Source organism: Limulus polyphemus, unplaced genomic scaffold, assembly GCF_000517525.1.
Source record: "Limulus polyphemus unplaced genomic scaffold, Limulus_polyphemus-2.1.2 Scaffold353, whole genome shotgun sequence".
Lineage (NCBI taxonomy): Eukaryota > Metazoa > Arthropoda > Merostomata > Xiphosura > Limulidae > Limulus > Limulus polyphemus.
Window position 1 is genome coordinate 519,661 of NW_013665963.1, and position 13,058 is coordinate 532,718.

Here is a 13,058-nt window from a genome sequence, read left to right on the forward strand (position 1 = left end):
AAGTACAAGTTTCATGCAAGATTAATAACTACTATAAAAGATGCCCGTTAAGTACAAATTTCATGCAAGATAAATAACTACTATAAAAGATGCCCGTTAAGTACAAATTTCATGCAAGATAAATAACTACTATAAAAGATGCTCAGTTAAGTGCAAGCTTCATGCAAGATAAATAACTACAATAAAAGATGCCCAGTTAAGTACAAGTTTCATGCAAGATAAATAACTACTATAAAAGATGCCCAGTTAAGTACAAATTTCATGCATGATAAATAACTACAATAAAAGATTCACAGTTTGCCTCAGTAAAACAAACTAAGTATGTTCTTTAGATAAAAATGATTTTGAAAGAAACTGAAGTATTATATTTCAGTTAAATAACCCTCATAGTGAGATCTGCATTATAATACCAAACTTAAAAGTGCACATCTGAATTATTGTAGTTTTTTGAACCCATTTTAAGATATTTACTTTTCATTATTGCAAACAATGAATGTGTTTGTAAAAAGTTTTATATGGGTTGGTCACTTTGTGGTTGTTAAAGCTGTATGAACTTTCGTTTGACCAGTAATGTTTGCATCCTTGGAGGTTTACATTCACAACTCAACTTTCAAAATTTGTTAAACAAATATAATTCTTATTATATCTCAATAATTTTTTATCAGAAAATTAGTTTATTTCTTAAATGTAATTAAACATTTTTCAAACTATTATTTCTTGTTGGCTCTCAGTTTTTATATCTAATTTGATACACAAAATGGATCTTTCTTATCAGTAATAACAAAAATAGATTAAGATAGATAATGATGCAAGTTTTAATTCATTTTACATGACTTTTCAAACCAGAAAACAGCCCTATAAAACTATGCCAAGTCTTGTGCAATTTGGCTAAATATTTTCATTGTAGAATAAAAAAAAAAAAGACTCACAGGTGCATTTAGCTCCCGAAAGTTGTTTAAAGAATTAATTAAAGTTTTTCTTGTGATTACTGCTACTGCTTTTTTTTTTTTCATTTAAATCAGTTAAAAGATTAAAAATACTTTACTTTAATGAAGGGATCAAGTAGACAGTAGCACCACCAAGGGAGAAATCAGTCGTCTTGGGAGCTGTAGTACTGGTAAAGGTGATACTTGTCGAACCGTCAGTGCTACCGAAGGAGGAAGTAACAGTAGCATGTCTGTAGCAGACATAGATATAACATTTCTTTCACAAGAGAAGATGTTATTCAGTACCAAGAAACGATATGAAGGACAGGTACGTGTGTTGTGAAAATTTACATATTAACCTCCAACTGAAACATATCTTAAATTGTCACATTTCGTGAACTGTTTATCTTGCAACCTAGTCACCTTTTATTGATATAAAATTTGTAATTTCATTAGCATCCCATGTACGTGAGTGCCTCTTTGATGTATTTCTTTACTGATTGAAGTAAAATAAGTGTCAGTAGTTCCACATAAACAATTTGCTTTGTGAACTAGAATTTCACTTTCAATTTGTGAAAAAAAGATTAGGAAATCGCGTTGTATTAGAATGCTTGCACCCCTACTACTTTATTGGTTTTATTGTTGATTCTTAGAAATAAGAAGTTTAAATTCACTTGTTACAGTTTTCTAGATGGTGGATTTTTAAATCTGTCATTATGGCATATTTGTAATAAAAATCACTCCTTAAGAATATTTTATAAATTTGTATGCATAAAAATGTATAGAGAATAAAATGACCTCCTTTTTAATTTTACTGGAATACACGTAAATTAAAAATAAATAAAATTTTATTTAACAGTGTAAATTCTGTTCATAACAGTATTTGGTAAGTGCCAATATCTTTTTTTAACTAAATTGAGGGTATAAAAACTTCCAAACCAAATGTTTATTCAATAAATCATGGAATAAAACTTTAGTTATTCCAAGTGTTAAAATTGCTCATTATTTAATAAACTTGATGCATTAATCTCCCCCCCCCCCCCAAATAGGCATATAACTTTAATATTTTGCCCTTCATTATTGTTTTATTTCATTTATATTTACAATTCCAATCTGATATGAAGTTAACTTCTCAACAGCAATTAGAAATACAGTAATCCACAGTAAACATATTTTCCATCCATTCACTCGGTTTGTAACACTTCATGGATCACATTCCAAGTGGCGTTTGGAAAGCCAACTTAGCTTTGCCCTGAACAACATAAGAGAAAATAGTATCCCCAAGAGATGTATCCAAAAGTTACTTTATTTTGGCTAGCCACATAATGAATAATAATTTTGTTGAAATATTTGGCAATTCATTTAGAGATAGGTTTTCAGTGTTAAATAAGAACACTATTAGCCCTCATCATTTTATTCAATGCCAGCTGTTATAACTTAGATTGATTGTGTCTGAATCTTCTTAGTACTTATGTAAGTTTAATTGATGAGGTTCTGGTATCAGCCAACTACCAACAATTCTGATGGATCATGCAAGCCCACAAAAACAACACATTCAGCCAAGTGTGCAAAATAATGATCATCAGTTACATCAACATTTTGTTCAACTTTCCAATCTTCATTTATTCCTTTATCCAGCATATGGACAAAGGGGAAGAATGAGTTTCATTTCAACAAGCCAGCAATATATATCTTTCCAAAAAAATTAAATCAGTAAATTGAAGGTAAATGATATTTGTTTATTGACTCTCTAATTGTTTCTTTTTTTTACTTTTTATTATAATTTTTAACATTTTAAGTAGCAGCTAAACCAGTTGGCAAAAAAATATAAACCTAGCAACTTCAAGGCCAGCTGGAGAAACTTCTAATAAATATCTTATTATTGTATCTAGATTATATTTATCATTAAGTGTTGAACTGTCTAACATCTTATTATTTCAGATTCAGTCCCAACTTGCTCCACTCGTACAGTGTTTATCTTCATCCTCACGAGTAGCTGTTGAGGTCCTGGCTTTGGAAGTTGAGCTGTCAGTCATTAAAACTATAGCTACTTATTTAGAGGTACTAAGGAATTTGATATTGATACATTTTGAATAAAAATCTACAAAATAAAACAAGACTCTTCTGATTTAGGGGTCATAATTTCAATGTACCCTTATGATTCATTTTTTACAACTCTACATTGTCATGATTTAAATGTATGTTTACAGTTCAGTGTTGATAATGTGACATGTGTTAACATTGGGGTCATGATTTCACATGTATGACTTAATGTTTATAACTCACATCTGTTGACTTTAGGATCCTAATTTTAATGTATGTTTATGATTCAAGGTTTATAACTCAACAACTGTTAAGAAATTTTACAAGCAAACATTTATATTACTTCTGAATCATCTTGTTTCACTAACATTTGAAACAATACAGATATTCTGCCATTAGCTTGAAAATGACTAAATTGTGAAAGAATGTATTTCTAACCATATCTATGTAAAATAATAACAATAATGTCCTACTGTGAATTCTCTCATATTACCATTGCTCATTAACTTGTGCATGGAGCATTTTGAAGGATACACATTGAAAACTATGATGATAATTGGAGAAAATTACCACAAATTTCTTAAACAAAAAAAAAGCCATTAAAATTTGTGAAGTATTTCAGTATATTTACCAGAAAACAAATCTAGTAAATCTCAGTCACATTGTTCGTGTGTTGATATGTGGTTTGCCAACTTAGAGTAAAAGTAGGTGTGATAGTAAACAAAGAATAAGAACAAAAATAATAAATGAAGTAATGGCTGTAGGAAGTAATAAGGCTAATCGGGTCATGGCCTTACCAGTTTTTCATGGTATGTATAGCTACAATTTATTGATTAAAACTTACATTGTGTGTATACAGTATTTGTAGTTAAACTGGCTCAATTTTCAATACCATAGCATCAGATTTTCAAAACTTTTTCTGAGGGGCATGCCCCTGATCCTCCTAGAAATGGCAATGTGGCAATGGCCTGACCACTCCAAAAAAACTTCCTATGGCGATGGATGTAAATGAAAGAGTTTAATACTGTTAAATGTAGAACATATGTAAATGTTTTCTCCGGTTTCAGTGTATGTGTAAAATTAAAAATCTTTGGGGGTTGTTCCATATTTTGAAGTTGATCTACACTCTTAATTTGAGGCATTCCAACAGTAAAACTGTTATCCCATGATAACAGGTTTTGTAAATTAAATAGATTATAATTTTCTTGTTTTTCATCATAAGCATGAAATTCAGCTATGTATAAAAACCAAAGTGCATATATGCCAGTACTGAGAAACTTCTTAGGTTGCTGATGAATGTTCGTAAGGAATTTTAAATTTAACACCTAAGGATCATAAGTAATAATGTAATAAGCAAACTTATGGGTTAATAATAATTTGCCTTAGAGAAATAACTTAAAAGAAGCATTGTATTCTGAACATTTTTTTGTAATTATTGTGTGTGTAAATTGTGAAGAAAGTATGAAAATATATGTGGGAATATTCGCTTGAAAATAACAGTGTGGGCAAAATGTCGAGTAATTCAGCCAGAAGGGTACTTTTGAGGATGGCCTATCAGGTAATGATGTTATGTAAAATGATAAAATGTGTTGTAAAGTAAGAAAGATACTTCTGAGGATGGCCTATCAGGTAATTATGTAGTGTAAAATGATGTGTTTGTAAAGTTGTTTACAGGTTGATGCCAAAACTATGAGCTATTAAATAATTACTTTATTAACAAATTTGATAAAAAAAAGTGACTGATATTCTGTGTTGTTACCTTTGACTTCCTATTTGTAAACTTCTTAGTTTTGAACTTGTTATTTTTGTCTCACATTTCAGAACTTCTCTTTATGGCTGGCAAGGAGTTTGGCTTTAGTTTTCACTGATATTTTAATTAATTGCAAATACTGATGCAGTGTAATATCATATTCTAAGTTTTATTTTAAACAGTTAATAGTTAGTTACTTAGTTGCACTTTAGGCATCGATATCTTTAGCATTTAACTTAACACTTTGTTTTAGTTGATACATCACTGAAGAATTTTGTTTCTTATCTGATACCAACCTCTCACATTCTATAGCTAGGACTGATATGGCATGATAGTAAAATTTATTCATGATGAGAAGCGTCACTAGGTGATTGAAAAAGTTGGAGCTCGGACCCATTTTCAGCATTTCAGTATCATATTGATCATGGTTTTCTATTCTGATTTTTCAAGACACCTACTGGGGATTTGGGGTACTGTCAAATATAATCAATGCACAGACCCCTTGTGCCAGTGCCTAGCAATACTCCTGTTCATGACTTTAGCAAGGTTAATAATCTGTCAGAGTAACATACAATGCTAATAGTAAAAATAATTAAATATTACTGTCTTCATATTTCCAAATTTTTACCTAGAGTTGGTTTTCTTTACATATCACCGTAATCTCTACTTATCTTTTGCCTGTTTTTCACAAATATTCTCGGTTACATTTATGAAGAATTTGGATTAGTTGATTAGAAAAAATGTAGCATCAAGTCTTAATTACACATTTTAACAGATTATGTGGGATACATTCATGTTTCTTGATCATGATGTGTAGGTCTGGTAGGATGTTAGATCTTTTCATGAAGCTACTTCAAGTAATTTGAGAGGTAACAATCGAGTAGAAAAGGTAATAAATGTTAATTAGAACAAGATAAGTGGTTAATGCATGTAGATGATGATAACATCATAGCAGTTTCTATCATTGGGCAGGTTCTTTATAATTATTTGGTAAAAACAGTGCAAAGTCCTTCCCATTTAGTGAAAAAGAAGGCATTTTATTTCTTTTGCCATAAGTTCTACAAGCTCACCATGCAATAGTCCTAACTCACAAATAAAACTAAACAGTCACTTAGTTGTTAAATTTCCTCTTGTATTCACGGACTAACTAACTAATAAATTACGACTCTCTTGTGCTTTTTATATTATTACAAAATATTAGAAGATTCGAGGCATCACTTCAAATTTCTAGGTGTCATACATCACTAAATCATGCCAAAACTCCTTCTAACAAACAGTACAAAACTTCAAAATTAAAATATTAAAACACGGGTCACAACATCTCACATTGTTATTATTGTTAAATTAATTAAACCATTATGCTTAGTTCTCTATTTAGTTGTTAATAAATATCACATGTGGTTTTATTAAAACTGTACTTATAATGTATATTGTATTTCATGTTACAAAATTATCGCCATATTACAAATCTTGTATAAGTTGTGCAAGAAATAATAATTTTTACAAATTATTCAGGCTAAAGGTTTACCTGTAATACATGTTTGTGACTGGAATTTAACACACCATAAGTGAAAGTGTTATAAAACTTTTATAATATAGGTTATATGCATGAAGCTATGAAGTCTCCATCATTATGTAAAATGTTTTATTTGTAAATCTTTCAGGTAGATTATTTGTTACATCTTGCATGTTGGTAGCAGTGTAGGGATGTTTATCTCTAATTTCAATCACATAAAAACTCACATATTCATTCTTTTCTGCAGCTGGACTCTGAAACAGCCTTTGAAGCCAGTATAAGTGAAGTGATGGAAAGGTTAGATTTATGTGTTAATTGTTTTTATTAGACATTTGTGTCATTAGCTTAAACATTATTTTTTAAAGTTACAATAATATTTTTCACATTTTGCTAAAAGAAATATTGGAATTCATTTAATTCAATGGAGTACGTTTTAAACTCATGTACGTGTTTTAGAAATTAGTAGTACTAAAGAAAGATAAATTGATCACTGTGATATATATTGATATTTACAAGATGTGTTTGATATTTTTAATTGTATGTTACTGTAAGTAAAAGTGTACTTTGTTTCCAAGCGATATTGTACTCAATTATCAACACTATATGTAAGATTTGTTTATGTTTTGTCAGGCATGCACGGCACAGAAAATATCTCACTCGAGTCTGTGATCATATTTATGAACTGAGATTCAACAAAAAGAAAGATCAGTAAGTTTTTTTTTTTATGTAACAAAACATCATAACTTACCCTTTTCATGCTTTTGAATTCTCTCCAGTGCTGAGTGATAGACATTTATTGTGTTACTTGTATACATCATTTTTTAAAAACAAATATCCTAAAAACATCCCACTGACTTTCCAGTGGGGTTTTAACAATGTAAGAATTATGTATGTTTGTGTACACTTTCTGTGTCTTTATATAGTTTTGATTTTGGAAAACATATCAAGAGAAATGCACATGAAAAAATGGTGGTCTTATTAAAGTTTTTTTCTAAGTAGGATGATACTAAATTTTTTTGAGCTTTTTATACACCATGCAATAGTCCTAACTCACAAATAAAACTAAACAGTCAAGAATAAAGAAATTTAAATTCTAAGATTAGAGGAAACATTTCTTTAATATTTTTTAAAACAGTGTCTCACAAGAAAATTTTGGGAATTTCACAACCTGAAAAATTATAAATATGCTAAACCAAATTATATTAATTTTTAAAGCCAAAACTAGATAATATTTAGCAAATTTGCTTCAAGTGTTATGCAATTTTAAGTATTTCTATTGTGAGAAGGGAAAACATGAATTGCTATCAGTGATACCTCTGTGGTCTAGAAAGGGTTAATTTTGAATGTGGTTTTATTTCTCTTTTATTCTTAGTATCTGTTACATTTAATGAGTTTTTATTTATTTATTACTTAGCTTGTAGTATGTCTTTTCAAAAGTATTGTACATTTGCACCTGTTGATAAACAACATAGTTAAAACATAGATTTCACAAGGATAAATAAAGTGCATGCTATTATTAATTAACAAGGTTTGTGCTTTGATTATATTTTATCATTGTATAATATTAGTCCTGCTTACAATAACCAGAGATGGAATTATGTTTTTAGTACACATATTGACCCCTTAAGTACTTGATACACTTGTTCCGAGGTTTGTGTTTTGTATCATTAAAGAATATAGTACTGGAAGAACTTGTTTGGAATTTGAAATGAATTTTCTACAGACTATATAGCTTTTGCAAAACAGAATATTTTTATATGTAACATTTATAAGAATTCTCACCTTTTAAAAGTCAGAAATATTTCATTGTGATATTTTTTTTCAAAATGCTTAAATTTATTGTACATTTCATTAACTGATTTTTATGTCTTCCTACATTGCTGTAAATCTTATGTTTGTTTTGATTTAAAAAATGCAAATCATAGTTTCACTGTGTTTATGTTCGTTGGCATACAATAAAAAACCTTTTCTACCATATTAAAATTATAAGCAATCCAAGTTGTTTTTAAATTAATTATCACAAGGTTTAATTTAATATATATATTAAGTTTAACACATTTTATATTTATTTATAGATATTTTTAATATTTTTTTGGTGATTTTCCATTCAAGTGTTACTTGTAGGCTGATAAAGCCTATATAAACATTACATACAAACAAAGACATGATGGTGAAACAAAACTTGATACATTCAAATTCAAAATGATCTAACTAAGCCTAATAGTTCTCTACATCATGTTATTTCGAGACTGTAATTGTTCCAATTTTGTTCACAAATATTTTTTCTACTAGCAACATATCAAACTAAGCTTTTTTCAGTTTGTTCCAACCTCTATTCTTACTTCCACTGAAATGGAAGCCATATTGGCTTATACCATTGAAAAGAACAGAAAAAATATTTTGATTATGTGTTTAGATCACTGAACTGTGACTTCTTAAAACCAAGTGATTGGCATACAGTGATTGGTTAAAACTGTATTTGTATTGAAGTTACAAGGTTCAGATTGATGCTCTTTTGTTCAAAACTATTTTGGCTTTTCTCTTCAGGGGATAAGATCACTGTATATTATTTAAAAAATTCAGGAAATTCTCAAACACTATTATTTTTGTTCAGAGTTTGCTGAAATCAGCCCAAAATCAAAAATTGTGATTTTTTTCATTTTTATGTATAAAATGAAATAAATAAAACTTTTATTATTCAAATAATTTCCACTTTGAAATATTTTCCCTTTTTATAATGCATGGAAAAAGGATTCCAAGTTTATATTTTCTACAATTTTTTTTATTTGGTGGTGCAAACTTTGATGTTGGCAGGTTGCACTCGGCTGGGCATTCTAAAATTAAATACTTGAAATAATGTAGCTTGTAGCTCAGAATACTGTGTGGAAAAATATAATTGAACTTTGTAATTTCTTTCAGTTCCAAGCCCCTAGTCTTGTGGATGTCTTAATTTGTTCTCTTGGTCGTCGTCCAATGTTAAAAGAAAAATGCGTTCTGCTGAAAGAACTTTGGATGGCAGGAATAAATGCCCAAGTCATGTATGATCCAACTGAGGTATGTGAAATGTAATCTTGATTGTTTATAATCTGACTTTGGTTAAGTAACTGTTATACAAGCTATGTATGATCTTACTCAGTATAACAACACAGATATGGGCAAGGCTATTCATGATATAACTTAGTACAGTCTTACTTAATCCAGGCTTTGTATGAGGTTCATCCAGATTGGTCACTCAAATGTATTTTAAATTACATATGAGTTAATTGTAAAGTTTGTATGATATTAAAACACAATGCAGACAATGACAATTTAAACAACATCATTCTTTATTGGCCCAGATGGGCAAAAGTTTCTTCCCAGTAGCAGCATATAACAAACAAGGTATAGATGAAATGCTATTATACATATTTCTCATGGAAAATTTTCATGTTCTTACTCAGACTGGCACATGTAGTTCAGGTTATGCAAGATCTAACTGGGTTACAAAAACTCTATTCCAGGTTATGTATGATTGAAATCATATTAACACTAATATAATTTAAGTCGGTATTTCAGGTAATTCTTTGTTTAACTCAGGTTAACACAGATATACTTGTAACTAAATATAGTCTAACTATGGTTTAGGTTATGTAAATGTGCACTATAACTTGGTTAGATAAGAACATATTGTGTACGTGATGTGATGCAAGTTCACATAAATACAGTTCAATTTATTGAAAAATATATCTGAAAATAAATGTGTAGTCCGTGTTATGTATGAGGTAACCCAGGATATTAGTACACATATTCTTTATTAGACAACTGGAGTTAGCACAGATGTAGTCCATATCATGTATGAGGTAGCCCAGGATACTAATACATGTAGACCTGGTTTATAATATAACTGAAGTTAACACAGATGTAGTCCATGTTATGTATAAGGTAATCCAGTATACTAGTTCTTGTAGTTCTGGTTCTATAATATAACTGAAGTTAGCACAGATGTAGCCCATATTATATATGAGATGACCCAGTATACTAGTACAAGTAGTCCTGGTTGTTAAATATAACTGAAGTTAACACAGAGTAGCCCATGTTATGTATAAGGTAACCCAAGATACTAGTAGACATAGTCTTGGTTGTTTACTATAACTGAAGTTAGCACAGGTGTGGCCCATGTTATGTTATCTAATGTTAAACCAAATATGTAATATAGCTCTGTTTATTGCATAGCTTATGACAATTGCAACTCTGGTTATTTTGTGAGCTAAAGTGGGATTTTAATTTTACTGGCATCAAATTTCAAAAAATCTCTTTCTCTATCAATCCTGAAAAGATACAAGGGGTGAAATAACTAGTTAAACTAGTGAAGTTGTATTATGTAGTTATGTGTGAAAGATGTTAAAGTTATTTCTTTTGTGGGCTTTTATTCTGTCATTCCAGTTATTATAATCCTGCACAGATATATGCTGACTTATTATTTCATTTTGCCAAACATAATTTAGAAGTATTTGTTCATATCTCAAGAATGTATTGTAAAGGATGTATTTCATGAAATCGTATTGTAGGAAAAAATAGAAATTTTTCATAAAATTGCATTTCACTTGTATACATATATATATATATATATATTAATGTTTTTTGTAAACAAAAATTTATTACAATTCAAAGTGGTGAAATAAAGAAAAACTTGTTTTATGTTCATTTGAATCAGTATTGGGGTCATAGTAGAATTAACACTGACACCTCAGTGACTAAGCATTTTAATGAACCTGGCCACCATTTGAAATATTTGTAAGGTAAAGCAATTGTGAGATTCAAAGGCTAGTTCAGTGAAATGCTTTCAGTAACATGAAGAATAATACTGTTATATATAGTTTAATATTTTGTCTCTGTATACATTGGAATTTAAATATATTTTAAATGAACTCTGTAGAGATTTTTTCTTTTTATGTTTCTTAGTTGAGGTAAGGGTATTTAAAGTTTACTTAAGTTTTAAATGCCCAATAGTGTCATGAATGGTAGTTACTGTTCTATGCTCATGTTTCTAAAAAGTGTATTATTTCTAATGTGCTTATTAATGATATATTGTTTTAATTAAATTGTCATGATGTATTTATCTCGACGCCTGCAACCTTCCAGATAATTTTTGATATATCAAACTGTAAATGAATTATAATATGAAAAGTTTTAAATGCAGTATTTTGATATGGTTGTTATAAATACTTCTACTGGTTATTTCAGAGTCTTGAAGATGCTTCAAATTTTTGTGAAGAAAATGGGGTATCTTATGTTGTGATTTTTAGTGACTCAGAGTCTGGAACTGTTAAGGTATTTTTTTAGTCTTATTTTATATGAATTTAATAGTTATTGGTTGTAACTGAAACTTTTTCTCTAGGTTTATTTCCAAAAAAAATTAGTTGATCCAAGTCAAAAGCTATGTATAAAACTTTTTAAAAAATTCAGAATTTTGACTGGATCCAAATTTTATCAATTTATTTATGATTTACATTAACCCTTTGCCCCCAGGTATCCTTTACTATGCATGACAGACAGTTTTAGTGTCTTACATTCAAAATGTTATTAAACTACTTTTTATTCATGTTATACCAATTAATATAGCATAAAATTGTAGCTAATAATCCATATTTTAGTAGTATATAAGTTTTAAATTCCTAATTCTACAAGGCAATATTAAAAACAATCCTGAATTTCCCCTAGTGTGACACTCGTGACATATTTTCTCTAGGCATCTTGTCTTCTCTATTTTATTCATCACCTCTTGAAAAAGTACGAAATTAAATGTAAATTACTATATAGGATTGTCACTGCTCAAACAAACTATAATTTTTATAGCCTTCAATTTTGTTTGGTTACAGAGCTATAAATAGAAAATCACACCCCCTTTTGCCACACCTACCTGTCACATCTTTTCTTTCAGGCTTTGATAATAGTTCTCTTTTATGTTTAATTATATATTACCTATAATCAATAGAAAGTCAAGGATTTTCATCTATAAAATTAAGTATTGTATAATGTTGTGTTTTGAACAGATAAGCGTCAATTTCATTCAGAGTACAAGCTTCATTCCCATTTCGTCACATAATTAGAAAGTCAGAAAAATTTTGAGAGTTAGGAGAAATTGTCTACTTTTTGCATGTTACCATTCTATGTTCTTTGGTTCATTATTTAGTAATAAAAAAAATATCTAGTGTCGTAGTACCATTATTATATAAAAGTAGGCTCAAGTTTCATCAACAGTCGACAGCAAAGAAAAAGAAGATTTCTTAAGTATTATATTTCTTGTTTTTCATCTATATTCTTTATGTATAATTATAAAAGTAACTAAAATGTAAACATAGGGATCCTTTTAGGTTAGTTAAGATAAATTAGGTAAAATAAATAATAATAATAATCCTATAATAAAAATGTTTCATGAGGCACAAATGCAAGCAGCATGTAGGTAAAGTAATTCAATAGCATAACATGAGCTGCACCTGCCCTGAGTGACTTACAACTTATTATGGCACGGATAGTAGTTAGACACTTTTCAAAGGGCAATAAAACAATATGATGTAATTATAAATAGATGCTACAAACTTATAGCTACTTAGGATAAACGAATGTAGTTTCATGTTACAATTTGAAGTCATTCTAGAAAGAAAGTTTTATTTCAATTTTTTTTGGTGGTTATGAGGTTGGTAGAATTGATCAATCCTGTTTTGAATTAGGGTACAGAAAATAACAGATGAAATATAAAGTTTTACTGGAAAAAAACATTTGAAATACATTTAGGAGGTTTTAGGGATTACACAAAAGAAATTTGAGATGAGGAAAAGTATTT

At 29.2% G+C, this 13,058-nt stretch overlaps 1 protein-coding gene across 1 annotated transcript in view; it reads left to right on the forward strand.

Annotated features, from left to right (window-relative positions):
* Positions 1-13,058, forward strand: part of LOC106457628 (eIF-2-alpha kinase GCN2-like) — a 139,925-nt gene that overhangs the window by 124,900 nt on the left and 1,967 nt on the right. The window contains exons 35-38 of the mRNA XM_022383630.1: positions 1,056-1,254; positions 2,868-2,987; positions 6,483-6,532; positions 6,866-6,943. Of these exons, the coding sequence (XP_022239338.1) occupies positions 1,056-1,254; positions 2,868-2,987; positions 6,483-6,532; positions 6,866-6,943 (447 nt within the window). The remainder of the gene's footprint in view (positions 1-1,055; positions 1,255-2,867; positions 2,988-6,482; positions 6,533-6,865; positions 6,944-13,058) is intronic.